This window comes from Canis aureus, chromosome 10 (genome assembly GCF_053574225.1).
Source record: "Canis aureus isolate CA01 chromosome 10, VMU_Caureus_v.1.0, whole genome shotgun sequence".
Taxonomy (NCBI): domain Eukaryota; kingdom Metazoa; phylum Chordata; class Mammalia; order Carnivora; family Canidae; genus Canis; species Canis aureus.
In genome coordinates, this window is record NC_135620.1 from 42570998 (window position 1) to 42593739 (window position 22742).

At 42.8% G+C, this 22742-nt stretch overlaps 3 protein-coding genes across 9 annotated transcripts in view; 2 read left to right on the top strand and 1 right to left on the bottom strand.

Moving 5' to 3' along the window:
* The first annotated feature begins 250 nt into the window (after positions 1 to 250).
* Positions 251 to 814, top strand: LOC144321721 (interferon alpha-1/2). Its single transcript, XM_077910999.1, has one exon. It carries the CDS (start codon positions 251 to 253, stop codon positions 812 to 814), a length of 564 nt encoding a protein of 187 aa, XP_077767125.1.
* Positions 815 to 8449: 7635 nt separating this feature from the next.
* Positions 8450 to 9013, top strand: LOC144321722 (interferon alpha-1/2-like). Its single transcript, XM_077911000.1, has one exon. It carries the CDS (start codon positions 8450 to 8452, stop codon positions 9011 to 9013), a length of 564 nt encoding a protein of 187 aa, XP_077767126.1.
* A 7746-nt stretch (positions 9014 to 16759) lies between these two features.
* The window catches only part of IFNE (interferon epsilon), a 65524-nt gene continuing 59541 nt past the window's right edge, over positions 16760 to 22742 (bottom strand). For 5 of the 7 annotated variants that reach the window (XR_013387876.1, XR_013387874.1, XR_013387877.1 and 2 more), the window contains exon 2: positions 16760 to 22442. The gene's annotated coding sequence lies outside the window, so the exon portion shown is untranslated. The remainder of the gene's footprint in view (positions 22443 to 22742) is intronic. The other 2 variants (XM_077912134.1, XM_077912133.1) reach the window with 2 other exon arrangements.

Genomic DNA, 22742 nt, shown 5'->3' on the forward strand with positions numbered 1-22742 from the left:
CTCTGGAGGCAAGGGCAGTCATGACAAGCACGCCCATGTAGTTGGGAAACAGTGCTCTAGAGCCAGTCGAAAGTGCATCATAAAGGAAAGCAAAAAGAGAAGTAGAAAGTGAGGGAGACGTTCAGAAATGGAAAACGCGTCTGTTGCCTACTTAAGCCCCACACACGAGGGAAGATGCTCAGAGAAGCTGAAGCCGCGGTTCCCACACTTGCCCAGCGCAGCCAGGCCCACAGCCCCTGCAGGATCCCCGATGGCCCTGCCCTGCTCCTTCTCGGTGGCCCTGGTGCTGCTCAGCTGCCACTCCCTGTGCTGTCTGGCTTGCCACCTGCCCGACACCCACGGCCTGCGCAACTGGAGGGTCCTGACGCTCCTGGGACAGATGAGGAGACTCTCCGCCGGCTCTTGTGACCACTACACCAATGACTTTGCCTTCCCCAAGGAGCTGTTTGATGGCCAGCGGCTCCAGGAGGCGCAGGCCCTCTCTGTGGTCCACGTGATGACCCAGAAGGTCTTCCACCTCTTCTGCCCGGACACGTCCTCTGCTCCTTGGAACATGACTCTCCTGGAGGAACTGTGCTCGGGGCTCTCTGAGCAGCTGGATGACCTGGAGGCCTGTCCCCTGCAGGAGGCGGGGCTGGCCGAGACCCCCCTCATGCATGAGGACTCCACCCTGAGGACCTACTTCCAAAGGATCTCCCTCTACCTGCAAGACAGGAACCACAGCCCGTGTGCCTGGGAGATGGTCCGAGCAGAAATCGGGAGATCCTTCTTCTCCTCGACAATCTTGCAAGAAAGAATCAGGAGGAGGAAGTGAGACCCGCCCGGGTCCGCACGGAAATGACATTCCCTGACTGATCAGAGCACACTTGCACGTGTCCTGCCGCCTCAGAGAAGCTCACGCCTGCCGTCACGGTGACACGAAGGCAATCAGGTGTCCAACGTGTTCAGGACGGGGCAGCACCATCAAGTCAAGTCGACAAACACCGCTTACTTTCACATAACCTTGCCCATCTCTCTACTTTACTATTTATTTATTTATTTATTTATTTATTTATTTATTTATTTATTTCTATTTATAACTATTTATAGATTAACTGGGTTCTCTTTGTATACTAGTAGGTGTACCGTCACTCTGTGATTCAGGGGGATTGGAGATGCTTTCTATTTTTTCAATTTTTTATTTTTTTGTTCATTAAATTTTATATACAAAAACTTTTATTTGTTTTTTATTTAAAGAATTCTGAATATAACCTGATGAAAGAATGGATGGTACAACTCATTCATTATTTTGTTATTCACAGTATAAGTAAAGCCATAGACTTCACAAATGCCAGTTTGTATGTGATCTTCAGGGTAAAGGCGAACATAAAAGATCCAATCCCCTTCTGTATCTTTGAGTGTGTAGGAAAACCAACCTTCCACAATAATCATAGTGAAGTAATATCAGTTTTGTTCAAAGGTATAATAATAAGAAGGGCAAATAGGAATTCTGTAAGCAGAAAAGGAAGCAGACATACCCAGAAGTAAAATCAAAAGCACTAGATACCTTCCATATCAGGCTGGTAGATGTCTCAGTGCAAATATTCTTCAAAAAATGGATATTTGAGTCTTCCATTTACAAGCCATTCCATTAAATTAAAGCCCAGGAATAGAAGTACTCTCACGGGAAGAAAGCCTAGAATGAGAAAAGGACTTACGATGGATTCCTCAAACCTCCACTGGTTAGAGGAGAAAAGAGTGATACTGGAAACCAAGTTGGAATGGCCCTAAGGCAGTAGGATAAGAGTAAATGTTGGGTAAGAGTCTAGTTGGGGTGTCTGGGTGGCACAGTTGGTTAAACGTCTGACTCTTGATTTCAGATCAGGTCATGATCTCAGGGTTGTGGTATTGAGCCCCCCCAGTCAGGTTATGCACTTGATGTACAATCTGCTTGAGACTCTCCCTCTTCCTCTGCCACTGCATTTTCTCTTTCTCTCTAAAACAAATAAATCTTTTTCTTTAAAGAGTCTATTTTAAAGCCTAAAAAGGCTTCAAGGAATTGCCTCATTGCAGAAGGTGAATGGAAAGTGCCCAGGAGGCTGGGAAGTGCAGGGTGTAGTGACCTGGGTGAGAGTTAGTTTGACCGAATTAATCACCAGAAACCATATTGGAAGAGGAGGAAGGGTGAAGAACAGAAGAGAAGCTAGTGACAGTTTTGAGAGATCTGCCTTCTGAAATGTAACAGGAAAATGCAATGGAAATGGAAAAATATGTGTATTTTTTAGCAGAATTTTCCCTTTTTTTGTGTCTCTGGATAGATTCATGAATCCGATGTACTAACAAACCATGTTAATATTGCATTTATTTTGCATCATGCCATATGTCATTACTTGCAATCATATTCTTTATTTGTTAGTATCTATTGTTTTGATCAGCACTGTGTGGAAGGTCAGTAAGCTGCTCTGTGGACTTTAACCATCCATCACAGTGGGGGGAGAGGGGGCGGGGAGATGGACCTGGCCATAGGGGGAGCTGCTTTGGTGGAATCCACAAGCAGAAGCCACAGGGGGAGTGGGTGGAAGGTAGTCAGAGAGGAGAAGAGCTGCCGATGTCCTTCTCTCACCTGGGAGTCACCTCAGTGTGGTCACTTCCATCATGGTCAGATGGCCTTTGTCTTCCTGTTGCCCCAGTGCATCCAAATGCGATGACAGCTTTCTAGGAAAGCTCAGTGGAGGAAAAAAAAAATGAAGCATTGAAAGCGATGGAAACTAATGGTACAGGCCTTTCCTGTTTCCATTTTTACTTCGCTATTTTGGTACTGAACTCCAGATGAAATGGGAAGGAATCTGGATTTCTCAGCCATAAAACAGAATGAAATCTTGCCATTTGCAAGATGGAGCTAGAGAGGGTTGTGCTAAGCGAAATAAGTCAGTCAGGGAAAGACAAGTAGACTATGATCCCACTCATTTGTGGAATTTCAGAAGCAAAACAAAGGAGCACAGTGGGTTCCTGGGGGAGGAAGAGGTAAACCTAGAAACAGATTCTTAATATAGAGAAGGATGATGGTTACCAGAGGGGAGGGGGTAGGGGGATGGGGGAAACAGGTGACTGGGATTGGGGAGGGCACTTGCCATGAGCAGCGGGCGATGCCTGCAACTGCTGAATCACTATGTTGTGCACCTGAAGCTACCATCACACCACATGGTAGCTAACTGGACCCGGAGCAGAGGTGCAATGTTGTCGGAGCAAGAACAAGCTGCACACGTGTGACGGTAACACGAACTTTTTTCTCATTCGAAAACTTTGACTCCATTTACATAGAAACATCTCAAGTGTTGGGCAGATAAGACTCAATGAAAAAATGAAAAAATAATAAGTGGGTGATGTCTTCCTATCTATTCGAACTCACGTAAAGCATAGGTAAAGAAAAGCAAACGAAGATTATAAGGCCTAAGAAGTGTACAGGAACATTCTACAAATGAAAAGTACCGTGTTCTCTTTAAGAGACTTGTATAGAAAGACCTTGAGAGGAACTGGTGGCCATGTCACCCCCTCACTGCTCACCCAGGCTCCCGGGAGCCCCAGGTCCCCCTGCGGACACCTGCTGGTTCCATGTGGCAACAGCTCCCCTCTGGGCTGTGACCTATGTCCCAGCCGGGCGGCTTCACACGGAGACCTGCTGCTTCTGACACAGAGGAAGCTGTGTCCCTTCTCCTGACGAGGGACATCTCCCCTGGGACATGGTGGGTGGCCACCAGTTCCATGGGGTCCGGGCCACCTCTGTCCTCCAGGAGACCCTCCAGCACACCTTCACCCCTTCGCTCCTTCCACCCTTATGTGCTGCCTGGCCCCGGCCCTGCTGGCCACACTCCACTGGGGCTCCAGGGGGCACTGGAAGCCCCGACACCTGTGTGCTGCCTGCCTTGGGAGCCCAGAGTCTCCCCTGGGGTTGAGGGCCATGATTCCCTCTCCATCTGACAGAGAGAAACAGAGCGACTGTCCTGGGCAGGTGTCTGAGTCCAAATCATGAGATACTTCTCTTCCTACTAAAATGAGGAAAGTAGGAAAGGGAAAATTGAGAAAGGAAGAAAGTGGGAAAGGGACCTGGAAATGATCTTCTTTACTACAGCACCAGGTCACATGCCCATGTGTTCAGTCTTTCTAAGGACTCTCTTTCTGCTTCAGTCATAGAATGCACTGAGCTAAATGACTCAATCCGAGGTCACAGTGCTTCTGTGGAAATGAGTCTGTGTAAGGGCATCCCTCCCTTGGAGACAGTTACAGGAGGTCGTTCTCATGTTCACATATCCCAGGATCCTTGGGTGTCTTGTTCAACACGTAACCAGTTAGAAACTTAGTCCTGACCTCACAGCAGCAACAACAACGACAAAATGCAAGACAATTGGAAAACAACAGCCCTTCTTAGATCCATTCCCAGTTGAGCTCACAGGGCCAGCCTCTCCCTGGGAACTGGAGGAAGAGGAGGATACAGAGAACCACACCTTACCAGGAGCAGGTACTGGTAGGAACACAATCTGGAACCGAAGCTTGTTTCAGGCTCTGTGTCCTCCACCTTGAAAGTTACAAGCTCCGGGGCTCCAGACCTAGTGAGGCCCACAGGTTTGTGAGCTTTGCCTTCAGAATCCCCACTAGGCTCCCCCTCTGTACATCAGAGAAAAATCTGATGGCTTTTCCAGCAGCGGGAGGGGAGAAGTAATCACTCTGAAATACTCCTAGTCTCCACTTCTCCTTACCAAAGGCCTTTCCTCAGGGAAACCTTCCAGAGCCTAATTGACCTGGGGCAAGGGCTATCAGGATCCCAAGCCACTGTAACTCTCCTGTCTTCCCAGCAGGGTGACAGAAAAGCTGAGGAGCTCTTGAGAATGACACAGCCAGGAGCACAAGCTCACTTAGAGTGTGACCCTGAAATCTGGGTTTATAGAGCTTTCTATAGCTCTTTCTCCATACCTATCAGCACATCAGCAGGATTCCCATATAATACTGGGACTACAACTGAAAAGGACAGCCAGTGTCTGACATTCCTCAAGAAGTCTCTAGGGGACACAGAAGCAGGGACACCAGAGGAATGTAGCCTCTGACAGCTTGGCTGCAACAAACCTAAAGGCCAATTTTCTGTGGTTCCTTTTACCCACGTACATCCTGTTTGTCTATCCACAAACACTTACACATCATACATTGGGTGAAAACTACAGTTAGAAGAGATTGAATGTGCATCAGAACTAGACTCGGATATACTAGAAATTTAGGGATTATCAGACCCAGAATTTAAAATAAATGTGACCAATGTACTCAGGGGTCAATGTATTCATATATGCATTTTTCGCATAATCTATGCCAGAGTACCTACCATTTCTGAGATAGGTTTAAAAAATGAAATAATAATTTTGTTCACATAATACGTTCACTTTATAGTATGTTCAGATATAACAAAGTATGTCCACCTTTGCCTTTTGTCAAATTATTTTCTTGGTTAATTTATGATATTCTTCCTCAGATGACTTTTTGATTTCATTATTCTAAAGAGAAGAAGTAGCCTGAAGTTGCAACCCACCCTGAAGAATCCATGGGTAATTCAACACAGTCATTCACTTTTCCAACAGTGAACAGTCTATTTCTAAGTTAAGTTGTTATACTTCTGAGAATATGGAGGTGAAAAAAGGAAATGCAAAGCCAGATTTGGAGCTTTCCATGTGGAAGATGCAAGAGATCTAAAAGCAGCCATCAAGCCTAATGAATTCCAATTTTGTTTCATGGTAGAATGAGAGGTAGAGGACAGGATTCCTTTCAGCAGGAGCTTGAATGAGGGAGGTCAGGAAGGGGGGAGAGCAGACTTCCCACTGGTAGAGGCCTATGTGAATCTGGGATCTCCAACTGCGTACTTCCTGGAAACATTAAATTGCAATGGTTGGTTGCATATTTGAACATCGAGGCACAGGACTGAATGTCCTTCCTTCTGAGTTGAGTATGAAATGAGAAGATGCCCTGAAGCTCAGGAGATCCTTCAACTTTTGAGGCTGAGAAAAAGAAGAAGAGCCTGCAAGGGGCACAGAGATAGTGCAGCTGGTGTAGGTGGGACACAACTAGGGAAGATCGATCTTCAGAAAGGATGGAAGAAGAGAAGCTTGAGAATTTCCCAAGATGAGCCTTAAGGAGTAATTTATGACATGTGCTATAGGATTGAGCACTGCTTCTGGATTCTGCTACGAATCTAGTTGTTTCCTCCTGAGAAACACTCTTGAGCTCTCTGAAACTCAGTTTCCTCAAATGTAAAGTAGGATAGGAATATTCCAAGAGTTGTTGTCAAAATAGCAAAGTAGCACATCTTCCATTGAGTGAGAGTTTAACAGATGATGACTGTTTTCTTCTTTTTTTCATAGAAATCAATAAGAGAATAATGAGCTTCTCCTAGCCTTCTCTCTATAAGCAACTAAAACTGCTGATGGTCTAAATACCCAAATGAGAACAGGTGGGTCATCATTTGTATGTTATTATATCCACAATAATGTACATATGCACTATATATAGGTACATATCCCCTATACATTCTGATACAGTACATTCTCCCTTCCTCCCTATTTCCCTAGACCCCATCCTTTCCCTCCCGAATTACAGTTTCCCTCCCCCCGCCCCACCCAGTGTAGAAACCCCCAGTGAGTTCTGCTCTCCTTGTTTACTTCTTAAGAGCGTCTCCTGCCCATTCACACAGCTGCTTCCTTTTCCGTTGCGGTTTCTCTCTGGCAATGGTATTTCCCATTACAAAGCCACCAAGTAAGAGCAAAAGTTGTTTGAAATTTCTAGGTTTTTTGGAAACTCTCGTAGGAGAAGAATTGTTCTCTTCTTTCTCCTGGTGACTATTTTTGGACCAAAGGGAATGTCCCTGGTGCAGAAATGTAAGTGTAGCTGTAGTAAAAAGGAAACAGAAGCAGGAGACTGGTGTTCGGTGGCCCTGCACAATATTTACAAGGGATGAGTGCCCCCTCGTGGCTCCAGGGGACTAACACAGTGAGCAAGGGTGGAAAGGCGGCTTATGTTCTTTGTATAAATCTGTCTGCTGGTTGGAGATTTTTCCTCCAGAGTAAAAAAAGTCTCTTTTTCTGGAATTAACTGACTTTGCAAGTATAATAAGCCAATCATAGTGGCTTTTATGACCTTTTACAAAAATACACTTTCTAAAAAGAGAAGGTATGTTCACAGCAAAAGTGTGCAGATTGCTACATGTTTCACATCCTTTCTGCTTCTGTATCTTCATAGTCTCTCCCATTATCATTACAATTGCTTCCAAGGTGTAACAAGTAGTTTTAGGGTTGTGAACAAATCTTTAGCATTACAAGGTTTGTGGTACTCTGAAGCCCAGCCTTTTAGGGGTCTAACAAAACCTTAGTCCTCAGTATTTATTGTCTCTCATTGGATTTTACTGGGCATCATTCATGAAGCATGGAATTTGTGGAAGATACACAAAATGTCTGCAAGAGAGAGTCACAAACCTAGGGCTAACAAGAATAATCTAGAATTGGAGGACTTGCTCTCCATCATTTCCTGGATCTGAAAGTCACACTGGCAGAGGTGTTTTGCATACTTGTGAGCTGCCATTGTCTATCTAGACGACATTGCTGATATTTGAGCCTCCTTGTGAGGTGGGATTTGGAAATTTAATACAAATAGGTTATATGGTATGATTGAATTCTGCTAACTTTATTCCACATATCAGTAATTCTATCTAGGGCTAAAGAGAAAAAATTATTTTGAAAATAACTTGATGAGAATCTGGTAGGAGGGGAAGTCAAAAATTATTTTCTCTTCAAAGCCACATTAATTCAACACATTAAAAACAAATGTTAAGTAAAGAAATTACTTTTTCAATTGCTTTAGTAATTGGAAGTGATTCTAAATATTTAAGTACATTGACATCATTATTATGTCTTTCTAGAAATTGTTAATTTGCATATGTACTTTTTATATTTCAATTGGGTGAGTAAAAATTAGAAGTTGCTAATCAAATCTAGTTATCCAGTGAAGCATCAGTACCCCCAAATTTAACTTTCAGGGTTAAATTTTTAGTCATTCTACACCCCAGTTGAATAAACAGCAAAATTTATACTTTCTTTTTTTATGTATAAAGCAGGGGTATAAACACAGCATAAATATATATACTGTATATCTGTGTTACTAAGTTTTCATGGAAGGTTCCATTACATAAATAATCAAAGACTCTTAAGAAAAGAGGCAATAAAATAATAAATGGTTGAAAAACCCATGCTCTAACCCAAGTAGAAAGTGCATAAAGGAAAGGAAAAGCAGAAGTAGAAAGTGAGGGAGATGTTCAGAAATTGAAAACTCTTCTATTCCCTACTTAAGCCCCACGCACAAGGGAAGATGCTCAGAGAAGCTGGAGCCGCGGTTCCCACACTTGCCCAGCGCAGCCAGGCCCACAGCCCCTGCAGGATCCCCGATGGCCCTGCCCTGCTCCTTCTCGGTGGCCCTGTTGCTGCTCAGCTGCCACTCCCTGTGCTGTCTGGCTTGCCACCTGCCCGACACCCACGGCCTGCGCAACTGGAGGGTCCTGACGCTCCTGGGACAGATGAGGAGACTCTCCGCCGGCTCTTGTGACCACTACACCAATGACTTTGCCTTCCCCAAGGAGCTGTTTGATGGCCAGCGGCTCCAGGAGGCGCAGGCCCTCTCTGTGGTCCACGTGATGACCCAGAAGGTCTTCCACCTCTTCTGCCCGGACACGTCCTCTGCTCCTTGGAACATGACTCTCCTGGAGGAACTGTGCTCGGGGCTCTCTGAGCAGCTGGATGACCTGGAGGCCTGTCCCCTGCAGGAGGCGGGGCTGGCCGAGACCCCCCTCATGCATGAGGACTCCACCCTGAGGACCTACTTCCAAAGGATCTCCCTCTACCTGCAAGACAGGAACCACAGCCCGTGTGCCTGGGAGATGGTCCGAGCAGAAATCGGGAGATCCTTCTTCTCCTCGACAATCTTGCAAGAAAGAATCAGGAGGAAGGAATGAGACCAGGTTCAACATGGAAATGATTCCCTCTGACAAATGATATCACACTTACCCTGTTCTGCTGTGTCAAACTCATTTCTGCTGTAACAGTGACATGAACAAAATCAATTTGTCAAGAGTTTTCAAAAATATTAAGCAATCCATGTCAACTCTACAAGCACTAGTGGCTACAGATGACCATGCTGATGTATATTTATGTATTTATATATTTATTTATGTAAATTTTATAATATTTATATTTTTTCATATAATATTATTTGCACCTTTACGTGGTGGCTATATAATAAAACATTCTTTGCATTTAATCAGTTTATCATTATTTTTCTTTATTGGACTTTTCCTATGGCAAATGTTTTAAAAGACTACCATCATACATGGTCTGGTCAGTACCTAACAAGATACCAAGATACGAATTCCATAGGGCCGAAGGAGCCTGCCCCCCTGTGTAAGGAAAGGAGGGTGAAAACTGAGTCCAGGAGCAAGGCCAGGGTTTGTTCCTCAGACAGAGAAGACCAATGTTCATATACTAAAACGGATGTTTGCGCAGGTGCATGTGTCCGAGTCCTTGCAAACCTGCACCACAGAGATGTTTCGCGTGTAACGGGTGGGTATCCACGCGGACGGCCGCCTCGGGAGTTCACTGGGAAAACCAACTTCTATTGCAAAACTATTCCTTTGGATCGATGATGACGTCTTCTTAGATAATAGAAAATGTAAATGAAAACCACAATAGGGAAGTAAAAGCAGAGGGTACAAAATGAAAACGTCTGTGTTCCGTCTTTGAAAGCCCTGCTCCGGCTGCCTGTCCAGAGCCAGGCCCCGGCCCCCGCGGACGCCCCCGCTCAGCCAGGCCCGCAGCCCCTCGCCGCGCCGGCCCCCGCGCCCCCTGCTGCCCGCCCTGCTGCCGCCCACCCGGGGCCCTGCCCGGAGCCAGGCGCCGGCAGCGGGGAGCACGTCGTGCCTCTGGGCCAAACGAGGAGCCTGTCCCCTGTCCCTTTTCGTGTGCCCGCAGGACAGAGAAGCCTGCAGATCCCCGGGACGTGGCGGAGGGCGGCCGGCTCCCCGGGGCCCAGGCCGCCCGGGGCCAGCGCGCGCTGCTCCCGCAGACCGCCCGCCTCCGCAGCCGCGCCCCGGGCCCTGGAGGCGCCCCCGGGACGCACCGCGCTCCGGCCTCACCCGCAGCTGGCAGCGCTGGGCGCCTGGGGGCTGGGGGCTGGGGGCTGCAGGCGGGGGCGCGGGAGCGCAGGCCCCACCCGGCCCCAAGAGGCCCTTCTGGGACCTGCGTCTCTACCTGCGTCTCTACCTGGCAGGGAAGCAGCAGGGCGCAAAGCAGGAGATCCTTGTCTTCTGGGGCAAACTTGTAAGACAGGTTAGGACTAAGGATGGACATCCATGAAGTCAAGAGAAACAAAAGCAAAAATGAACTCTTGGGACTTCATCAAGATAAGAAGCTCTGCACAGCAAAGGATACAGTCAACAAAACTAAAAGACAACCTACAGAATGGGAGAAGATATTTGCAAATGACATATCAGATAAAGGGCTAGTTTCCAAGATCTATAAAGAACTTATTAAACTCAACTCAAAGAAACAAACAATCCAATCATGAAATGGGCAAAAGACATAAACGGAAATCTCACAGAGGAAGACACAGACATGGCCAACAAGCACAGGAGAAAATGCTCCGCATCACTTGCCATCAGGGAAATACAAATCAAAACCACAATGAGATACCACCTCACACCAGTGAGAATGGGGAACATTAACAAGACAGGAAACAACAAATGTTGGAGAGGATGCGGAGAAAAGGGAACCCTCTTGCACTGTTGGTGGGAATGTGAACTGGTACAGCCACTCTGGAAAACTGTGTGGAGGTTCCTCAAAGAGTTAAAAATAGACCTGCCCTACGACCCAGCAATTGCACTGCTGGGGATTTACCCCAAAGATACAGATGCAGTAAAATGCCGGGACACCTGCACCCCGATGTTTCTAGCAGCAATGTCCACAATAGCCAAACTGTGGAGGGAGCCTTGGTGTCCATCGAAAGATGAATGGATAAAGAAGATGTGGTCTATGTATACAATGGAATATTACTCAGCCATTAGAAACGACAAATACCCACCATTTACTTCAATGTGGATGGAACTGGAGGGTATTATGCTGAGTGAAATAAGTCAATCGGAAAAGGACAAACATTATATGGTCTCATTCATTTGGGGAATATAAAAAATAGTGAAAGGGAATAAAGAGGAAAGGAGAGAAAATGAGTGGGAAATATAACAGGGAGACAGAACATGAGAGACTCCTAACTCTGGGAAATGAACAAGGGATAGTGGAAGGGGAGGTGGGCAGGGGGTGGGGGTGACTGGGTGACGGGCATTGAGGGGGGCACTAGATGGGATGAGCACTGGGTGTTATTCTATATGTTGGCAAATTGAAATCCAATAAAAAAAATAAAGGACTAAGGATGGAGACGTGGGCTCCCTGTGACAGGACTGTGGCTGATGGATGTGCCGTATCTCCCCCGCACGAACGTCGGGGACTGCAAGAGGCTCCCATTCCTGCTTTAGTAGAGATGTTATAGAATTTATCTCAACAAATATTTTGTGAATAGTATGAAGCAAGAATATGTAAAAACTCCAGCCTCAGAACCATCAATCCCTAAGAGATGACTACCCTAATGGTTTGTTTCTTGTATTTATTTTTACTTACTTATTCATTTCTTGTTTCATCTATCATGCTTATAGAATTCAGAAATTATATATAATGAACTGTTCATCTTTACACTGCATTAAAATTTAGAAAACATATTCACCTTTCCATGTTATTAAATTTGCACTTTTGTTTTATATATTAAATACTTATTAAAGAAAACTTCTTAAAAAAATAAAGAAAACTTCTTGAATTCTTTGTTCTAAAACCAAAGTCCAAATAGTTTTGTAAATGTTATTGAAGAATAGATAGTAAAATTTATTTACTAATTCCTTCCATTCAGAGTATATGTCAAAATAGAACATCTAAATGAAAAATGTGTAATGTAGTCAAGAAGTAGAGGTGAATTGGGGCCTAGCCGCTCTGTCAGTAGAGAGGCAACTGTTGGTCTCAGGACTGTGAGTTCAATCCCCATGGTGGGTGTAGAGATTACTTACAAATAAAATCCTTTAAAAAAAAATGAAAAAAGAAGTGCCTGAGTGTCTCATTCAGTTAAGCATCAAACTCTTGATTTTAGCTCAGGTCATGATCTCAGGGTCATGAGATTAAGCCCCAGGTCAGTCTCCATGCTCAGCAGAGAGTCTGCTTGAGATTCCTCCCTCTCCCTCTGTCCCTCCCTATCCCAAATAAATAAGTAAATAAATCTTTATTTAAAAAGAAAAAAAAACGCTTAGAGGTAAATAAAGCACATGTAGTTCCTATTGTGTTGATACTTAGTCTGACACAGAAGGAGACATAAAAATGGTACTAATGTTTATCTTACTTCAGTTCTGTTAAAACTACAAAGAGAAGCAAAGGAAAATAATGTTCTTACACAAGAAACTTTACTTTTATTTTTTATTTTTTTTAGAGAGGGAGGGGTCGGTAGGGTCAGAAGGAGAGGGAGAGAGGGAACCTCCAGAGGTTCCACACCCGGCACAGAGCCTGATTTGGGGCTAGATCTCAGAATCCTGAGATGGTGACCTGAGCCAAAATCAAGAGTCAGATGCCTAACCGACTGAGCCACCCAGGCCCCTGACACAAGAAACTTTAGCTAGAAATAATGCTAGAAAGGAAAAATAATATTAGATGTCCTTTCTAAGGTGCCTGGGAGACATATAAATGATGAAGTCTTACTGGCAGTTGGGAATGTGGTTCTGGAATTTAGAAAAATGCCATGAGGAAGGTGTCAATTTGGGATTCCTTATTGCATATCTGGGAATGAGACATGGGAGTGGAGGTCGTCACTTCTACATAGAGAGCACAATGAGACGAGGACCTACATGTGCTCCTCCTGCAGACCCTCAACATTGTAAGGTCAGGCACAGGAGAGTCTGACAAGGGCATTGAGGGGAGTGGCCAGCACAGTGGGAATGACACACGGGGTGGGGGGGAGGACACATGGGGAGAGAGTCTCCTACAGGGAAGAAGGCCAGAGTGGTGCTTGCAGGGCAGCTGCAGATGATCTGTCTCAGGGTGTCTGCAAACAGACGCCACTGGTGACTTGCGAGGAACTGATGGGACAGGATCCAGATGGAAGTAGGTGGAAGAGGAAACACAAGAATGAGAATTAGGGATACTGTGTATAGAATATTATCTCTGCAAGCATGTTTGTGAAGTGGAGGAGACAAATAAGGGGTTACTTCAAGAAAAACGTGGCTTAACATCTCCGTGTTTAAGAAATTGTCACAGCGGTAAACCAGCAGGTGCTTTCTCTTCAATAAGAAACCTGTAAAGAAAATTAGGGAAAAAAGGAAGAGAAGTAGGCTCTCACAAAGCGGTGACAAATGATTTGTACAAAGTCCGGGGAGTCATGCATTTGAGAAGGTGCTCTCCCAACTGAAAACTGAAGCCTGGAATCAACAATGGTGACCTTAAAAGCAGAGAAATATAAATTTTCTGACAGGTTAAAAAATTTTTAACATATATTCTTTTGCATGTGGTATTTATATTTTATAGAGCAATGTTTTCATTACAACGCAGAACTTTATTTTGTTACAATGCATGCAATTTTGAATAACAAAGTTATGTGTTCATATGTTCAATTTTTTTTGCATCTAAGTCCATGCAAACACAAAGTGCAAGAGAGGTGAATTTTTTCCAGGAGAGACCTAAACAAGAAACAAGGAATACCTGTATTTCCCAGAATGATTCTGGGGGAGAATCTCAGTGAAGCATTTTCGTTCAGGACCAATAGACACATTAAGTTCTTGGAATGAGGGAGAATCTTCAGGTTCCTGACCTGAATGCTGTAGCAAAATAATCTAGTTCTAAGAGAGCTTTAAGCCTGTTATTGTGTCTATTTGAAGGTGGTGATTGAACTCACAGGCAGAAATAGATGGCTTATTATGACAACTCCAAGAATGCTACAGCCACCTGAGAGGCTTCTCTTATACCAGACCAGAGTTGCTGTAGCACAGGCAGGCTTCCCTTCAGACTCTGAAATCCTGGGGAACATGGGCTGTCTACTAGAAAAATCTCCTGGATTCAGCATCTACAAGTAGTGGCCCTCAAAAGTATGTCAGTACATGTGAAGTGCTTAATCACTACCACTCCTGCCAAGATACTGACACTCTTGTTGATTTATTTGTATTCATTCATTCATTCATTCATTCATTCATTGTAACAACACATAAAAATAACACATGCACATAACAGTGCAAAAGGGAAAAAAAGCTTATTAGGTAAGCAACATATACAGAAATTACTAAAATGGGAAAATTCATTCACTCTCTTTCTTATCTTAGAGACTCTCTCTAAACAAAACCTTGAATTTGTCTGATTGATTCTTTATCCTGTGTGTTCTGGATGATGCATTGCATGAAAAGAAAAGCAGAATTGTAAAGGAGCTAAAACAAGCCAGTGGGATTTTTATGTTGGACAGGAGGGCATATTTTGGCTAAGAGGTAGGAAGAATGGATCCGAAAGAGCAAGGGTATGCTGGGTGTGCTCACTTGTGCCTTGGGCAGGAGACCCAGCCACCAAGGGTGAAGAATCCTATGTCTGTGTTTTTCCTTGAACTAAAATAATGTGACCTACCCAGGTTGGTGTTGATATATACAAACTATAGGATATTACCTGAAGTAAAATGTGTAATTATTATCTTGAGGAAGGTGTAAGTATGTGGGCAGAAGGAATGACAGAAAGAATGGAGTAAACTTTAAGCCCGGTGGCTTAATTTGCAAGGATTGTGAATTATGAGTCAATACTGAGGGTTTTTTTTAAATTTTTTTTAATTTATTTATTTATTTATGATAGTCACAGAGAGAGAGAGAGAGAGGCAGAGACACAGGCAGAGGGAGAAGCAGGCTCCATGCACCGGGAGCCCGACGTGGGATTCGATCCCGGGTATCCAGGATCGCGCCCTGGGCCAAAGGCAGGCGCCAAACCGCTGCGCCACCCAGGGATCCCAATACTGAGTTTTTTAAATTAAAATTCACGCCGAGAGAAAATTTCTTATTGATGGGTATATTTTGACTTACAGAACATTTCTGAGTACGCTTTCTCCGCTTACTAAAATATAGATGTGTCAATAGTAAGTATAATCCCCCTCTCCCAACCTCCTCATATATGCCCCCAAAGCTGTTTACTGGCCTTTAGCTGAAATAAGCCAAAGAATGAGAAGCCCCTATTTTTACAGTAACAGTTTGGGAACATGGACATGCTTTTATAGACAAGAACTAGAAATGGAGACTGTTCATAAGAAAACAGCACAGCTTGAGTCATAGACCTCAGAGCTCACATCTGATGTATATTGATCTTATTCTGGTACTGCTTCTTTTTTTTAAATTTTTTATTTACTTATGATAGGCACAGAGTGAGAGAGAGAGAGAGAGAGGCAGAGACACAGGCAGAGGGAGAAGCAGGCTCCATGCACCGGGAGCCCGACGTGGGATTCAATCCCGGGTCTCCAGGATCGCGCCCTGGGCCAAAGGCAGGCGCTAAACCGCTGTGCCACCCAGGGATCCCTCTGGTGCTGCTTCTTATTTAAACTATTCCTTCGGTCATATCTACAAAAGAAAGGTGGAAATCTGTTCAGGCAAGCTGAGGTTTAGGAAGCACCATGAAATAGCACATGTGTTTACAAACCATATCCACCCTAAGTGAGACAATGCTTAGTACAGGAGAACACCAAGTCACGAGAACAGGCTGGAGAATGGCGGCTATGATCAGTGTCATTTGACTAAGTAGAAGACCAACAAATGACCTTGGTTGAAACATATATGAGCCCTGGGAGAACCTGGGTTAGCTGGTTCAGAAGCCATTCTGTGTCATTCATACGTGTGTGCATGTGTGTCTGTGTGTGTGTTTGCGTGAACTAGATGAAAACTATTGAGCTAAAGCAGCAAAGATCCTAGTGCCTTCAGAGGACATAGTGTATAAAAAGCACTTAGATTATTAAGACTTTGTCAATTTTATTTATGTTTGGACACACAGCATAATCCCTTTTTTCTGCCTTCAAGAAATCTTACTCTCTTAATGCTTGAAGGGATGGTACTCTGTTCAGAAAATCGCATGGAGAAGCCTCTGTTGAACTCCACCTTTGGTTGTGAATGCTTAAAATCAAGTGGAAATGTTGCAGTTCTGAAAACTTTTGAATGACATAATGGCTCAAACAATGGAAATCTGAAATACAATGAGATCAAAATATTTCTTCTCTGATTATTTGATGACATATATACATCAAGTTTTCCATGTTGTTTTTCTTTTTTGCCTTACTTTCCTTTTTAAGGGGAGAATTTCATAAAGATCCTACCTTAGGCTATTTTCCTGGAATGTAACCAAACAGGGATTTTCAATTTGAACCACTAGGGGACAGAATAACATCAGTCACTAGAATGGTTTACTCCGTGTGTCAACAAGAAGAAATAAAGTAACTTTGGGTATCAACATACCTTAGTGCATCTAGTTAATTAACATAGCACCATGTTATGTTCATCCTTAATGAACACAGATAAAGCTTTTTTTTTTCTTAACCAGCACCCAGGCATTCCAATATACTTCTTAGCAAAGAGACACCAGAGGACAATTGTCCTTATTTCCTTAACTTTTCAGCAATTTATTTATTTATTTATTTATTATTTTTTAAAGATTTTATTTATTCATTCATGAAAAACAGAGAGAGAGAGAGGGAGGCGGAGACACAGGTAGAGGGAGCAGCAGGCTCCATGCAGGGAGCCGACGTGGGGCTCGATCCCAGGTCTCTAGGATTACGCCCTAGGCTGAAGGCAGCGCTAAACCGCTGAGCCACCTGGGCTGCCCACTGAGCTACCTGGGCTGCCCTTCAGCAAATTTTTTAGTGGAAAGAGAGCCCCTCCTGATTTCACCCTGACATTCTCCCAAGCCAGCAGCTGTATTCTTTTGCTTTCATAGAGCTTATTCCTTGGAAAATCCTCTTATTTTCCAGTATTAGTGTCTCACTGCTTAGGAGGGGGACCTCTTCTTTCTCCTCTCCTGCCCCTAATACATCTCCAGCTGACCACCTGCTGATGAAGCCCAGTGAGGAGTTTCTCCAACTGGGGGTCATCCCAAACAACATGAGATCCTCTGTATTGTAAGGCTGAAAACCTGCTGGTGCTTCAGAGAGAGGGTACAAGCCTTACAACGGCTTGGTATTTTGTCAGTGACTAGCTATCTTCCAACAGCTTCTGAGGGAAAGTTCCTTCTATTTTCTGGGCATAACAGAAACAACATTTTCATTCAGTACAGAAGTTTTAAGGTGTCCTTCTTACCCAGATCCTACCCTTGAGTCTGAACCCAGCCGAGGAAGCAAGGGGGCTGGAGCAGAGTTGGGATTCAGGTAAGGGTGTATTTATTTACTGAAAAACGTGTTTTTCACACTCACAAGGTATGAGTTTCACAGTTTATTGAATGTATATCCAAGATTTGACTCATCATCTGAATTGTCTAAACATATTTATATAATGTATTATATTTTACATTTTTTCGTAAGTAATGAAGATACCTAATTTGATACCTTTGGATTCATACCAGTGTAGGCTTATGTCAGGGACTTTAGAGTGGGTTAACAGGGGTCTTAGAGTGGGCTCACATTTATATAAGATCGCAACAAACATTCTAAGAAGAACCTATCCTGAGGAAAAATAGTTATGTCCACAACCAGGTCCAATTACCCAGCTTGGGAGTAGAAAGCCAATTCTGATAAATCCATTGTGGTGACACCAGGATCACTCTTGGCCCAACTCATAATGCTGTATCTAAATGCTATGAGAGGGATCCCTGGGTGGCGCAGCGGTTTGGCGCCTGCCTTTGGCTCAGGGCGCGATCCTGGAGACCCGGGATCAAATCCCACGTTGGGCTCCTGGTGCATGGAGCCTGCTTCTCCCTCTGCCTGTGTCTCTGCCTCTCTCTCTCTCTCTGTGACTATCATAAATAAATAAAAATTAAAAAAAAGGGTCATGTCCCCATTTAAAAAAAAATGCTATGAGAAAGAAGGGTAGTTAGTGGGGTTTTTTTTTGTTTTGTTTTGTTTATTTTTAATATGTCAGGCATTAGATGCATGTAACAATCTAAGATGCTTTAGGGAAGAAATCTTTCCTCTGGAACAGTGCACTCTACCCCATGTGTGTATAGTGCCATGTGTGGGTTTTGATGTGTAAGGCCTTAGGTATGGGCCCAAGTGCTCCCAGGAACTTTTTGCCTAAAACTTAGAGATGAATCTTCTGGTGAAATCTCTAATATCCTTTCTGCACAGGACCTTTGTTTGAGTGTCTTCTGAGACTATTTCCCCATATAGGGTTACAGCTGAAACCTGAAATGTCCAAACACCTCTCTTTACCCTTCTAATTTCAACACATAGTAGAAATCCACTTAGTCAGAGGTATTTTGAGGACATTTTTATTTCAGCTCCTGAACCCTATGCCACCCACAGAGAGTGTATCCTCTTTTTCCTCTCTCTCCAGTGGGCACAAATAGATCCTTCAAGGTATTTCTCATGTAATCCCATAATTTGCTCTGGAAATACACTTATTTTCTTCCCAGTTTCATTGAACCTCTTTCTCTTCCACTCAAACCTTCCTCCCAAGGAGTGACAATAGATTAGGAGCTGTTACTAAAATAAGTCCACTATATTGAATAATATGCCAGCTAAGAAATCAATTTTGATGCTCTCAAATTAATTCAATTTCGATAAAAAGTATTTTTATTCACAGTGATAACCACTTTGTTCATCTGACAAGAACCCACATGAACTTATGTTATTTGGAAATAATTAAGTTTTCTCCCAGGGAAATACCTTATTAATTGTAAGGCTTATATTGAAGCTTGGAATAAGTTTCATGACAACAATATGCACTTAGATCTCTTACGTAGAAAAAGTCACGTGATTTATGGGTCAAGAGTAACCCTGTTCTTTGTTTTGCTTGAACCTTGCTTCACCCTTCCCAAGAGGTACACATCTCTACTGTTAGTGATTAAAACTTGCTGTATGGATTTCCATACTTCTAAGAAGATGGATTATTCTTGCATTGAAGGTAAAACCATGGGACCATTTTTATGTTATGATCACATACCTGCATCGTTGCAATGTGACTCTGGTTTCTTGTCTCTAGATACTGCATGGTGGCTATCTTCTGCTTACCCATAGTGTTTCAAGCACACAAGCCAAAAAACCAAAGGAAAATAGTCATCAAGTCTCTACTAATAGCAGGTGGAAAAACTAATTCAGCAGTCACCCACTTTGGACAATCATAAGACAAGTGGTGTTTGAACAGAAAAATGGGAGGACTATTCTACTTTATACAACTATTAAAGTGAGCCATATACACTATTTACATGTATTGTTTTGCATTTTTCTACTATATTTTTTTAACTCAACCAAAAATAGAAAATATTGTGGTTGGTGTCAGTGGTTTGTATATTAATTGGCAATTGGAAGCATGACTAACCATCAGCAGCAGACAAGGACCAAATGCCTATGAAAAGTGGGTTCAGGAAAGGATTTTCTCAGATAAGCAGAATAATTAGTTAAAAAACAGGCTCCCACCAACACTTCTGCCCTACATATTATGTCCTTGTCTTATTGCACACTTACCATACAGGGATAAAAACCAGCCTTTCATTAGAGAAAGAAAGATAACTTTATTTCTTACTGCAAGAAATAGCTTATCCAAATTGTCCATCCTGGAAAAGTAGAGAAACTGAAAAACAAAAATGAGAATTTAACTTCATAACCAAGACTTCCTCATCCCTGGGTAGAGTGTTTTCTCACATGTATAATGTGGACCATGACAATATGTCATTCATATATATTTTCTTTCTGTTTATGTTCCATTTTAAATTTCTTTATTCATTCAATATTTAAATTGTACCTTTATGTGTTCAAGAATGTACTTGAATGTACGAGGCAAGGAGGTAAGAAGCCATTTTCCTACCCTGAAGTAGGGCATACTCTGGTTGAAGGAGAATTAATCCATCATAGTACAGTGGGTTTACGATGTGATAGGAATTGTGCTCTGGAGGGGCAAACAGATTTAGACAAATCACACTCTGAGGGTTTTCTGTGAAGTGAGAAATTTTAAGGAGTTATAAATAGCAAGAATAAGATATTAACCCATATTAGGAATACATACCTGGCCAAGGCAATATGTGAGTTGGGTTTTCTATGGCCCCAAACGGAATGTTGGTAGGTTATGCTTTTAGAAGTCAGGTGCTGCAAAAGCAGACTCTGAGACAAAAATTGCCATGCAAGGAATTTATTAAGGAGGGCTATGGGTTCAACACATGTGAGAAGAGAAGGCAGGAGGTGGAAGAGAGGAAAAGCTGAGCTGTGGGCCAGTCACAATGTGGCTTTCGTCAAAACCAGGGTGGAGGAGGCTCTGAAGCTGCAATGACCCTTGAGAGGTGGAGTGAGGGGTCTGAGCCTTTAATCCCCCACATCCAATCATTGGATACAGGGGAGAAAACTTGGGCTAAATGCCTCATTTCTGCCAAAGGCAATTCCAAGAATGACCCTCAAATCTCTGTATTTACCAAACATCTTTACTTCTCAATGGAAGTGATTACTGAACCAGTTTGCCATCTTTTACCTTGGAATCCTCTTTCAGAGATTTGATTTCCTTTGGGTTCACATCATATTATTCACCCAGTCAGGTATTGTTATGGTTGTAGGTTTGACTTCACACAATCACAGGCATGAGGAATGGAAACCCTTCCAGACAAAAATTTAGTTTGTATCACTTTTCTGAGAAGGCAATTACTGTCATGGGGTGTACTGGGATATTACAGTCTCTATATCCAGCTTCTTTAAGAAGGAGAAAGACCATCAATTCTGCTGCTGTGGAAATGCAGTGATAGAAAAGAAAAAAATGATCCTTACCAGCCATCTCTCAGCTAGGACTCTATTGTGGGAAAATATGAGATCAGTAACCTCAAGGAGACTAGGCCTTTATCTGTCTACCAAGGCTATCAAGAAATAGAGGCATGCTTTGTAATATGGAGTCCTAGAAAATTGTTAGAAATGCAAACACTTAGGCCCCATTACAGACTTTTTGGATCAGAAACATTGGGGGTGAAGCCATGTCATCTGTGTTTTAACAAGCCTTCCAGATGATTCTGATACATACTGGAGGTGGGGCTTAATTTATTGCAGATGATAAGTATCCTAAAACAATCTCTACAAGGAGCCATATTTATTGTTCTTTTTTTAAATTTCAAAAATAAAATAATTTAATTTTTTCCTGATTTTAAAATGAATTCATATTCATGGAAGAAATACTTAAAATTTAAAAAGAGAATGAAAATTCTGTCACTCAGATTAGCATCACTGTGAACATTTTAGTGCATTTCTTTTCAAACATTTTACATACATTTTTTAAAAAGATTTTATCTATTTATTTGAGAGAGAGAGAAGAGAGCACAAGAAAGAGGGAGAAGCAGACTCTCTGCTAAGCAGGGAGCCCAATATGGGACTGGATCCCAGGACCCTGGGATCATGACCTGAGCCGAAAGCAGACACTTAACTCACTGCACCACCCAGGCACCCCCGTGCCTTTTTATTTATAGAAAATATGATGATACTATACTTGTTATTTTGTAACCTGCTTTTTGATTTAATAATCTATTTAGCTCAATACATGTAGACATAACAAGGATAACTCAGATGACCCAGCCTGTGAGTACGAATTGTTTTACCTTTACTCTGAGCCCACCTATGCACTACTAGCAGGACATCTCTTTAAAGTATTTATCTTTCTCAATAGCTCCAAGCTTAGAACTCTGGTTTTAAAGTTTTAAGAGGGAATATATATTTAACATCAAGCAATTTTTATTTTGTATTAGGCAGTGAAAACAGTTATACAAGCAGGAGGTCAACTTAATAAAGCTAAATGCTTGGGGAAACATTAACATATAAAATATCGATTTAACTTCTAAATATGAGTACGTATTATTGGCTATGAATTTCTACATCGCACCTCCTCCATTCTGTTCCCCTCAATTCTCAGGAAAGAAATGTTCAGGGGGAGAAAATGTTCTTTCTTTAATTCAAGGCTGCAGACAGTGTGTGAACATGAATAAAGAAAGCCAGAGCAAATTATCATTCTTGTTACCATTATTATTTTGCAGAAATACCGCACAGTGTCGTTCAGGTTTGTGAGGTCTAGAAGGATTTTGAGTCAAGCAGATTTGGTTGAGAATCTTTGTTCTGGCATTTGCTGGCTCCATGGCTTGCTACATTACTTTGGGCAAGTTACTTCTCCTTTAAAGTCTTGTTATTCTAGCCTGAGAAAAGAATATAATAAGAGAAATTAGTTTGCTAGGTTAATTTGGGAATTGAATAATGTGTTCAATGAAGGATTTTGTTCTGAAAACTTCCTGGTTTAAAGAAAACAAAAATTCTACCGATCATGTGAAGCAAATGACCTGTATTTGCAGTCAAGTGTGGTAAATCCCTCTCCTCTCTCCACTTCCCTTAAACAGGTCAACACTTGGGCTGAAATGTGACAAAGATTTTCCCTTGACTTCCCAGCCTCTGCTTACCTGTCCTTTCCTCTCTGGCAGCTGACCCTGAGCCTATTCTGC

Excerpts from the sequence above, each read along its gene's own strand:
- LOC144321722 (XM_077911000.1), top strand. The coding sequence starts at position 8,450 with ATGGCCCTGCCCTGCTCCTTCTCGGTGGCCCTGTTGCTGCTCAGCTGC.
- LOC144321721 (XM_077910999.1), top strand. The coding sequence starts at position 251 with ATGGCCCTGCCCTGCTCCTTCTCGGTGGCCCTGGTGCTGCTCAGCTGC.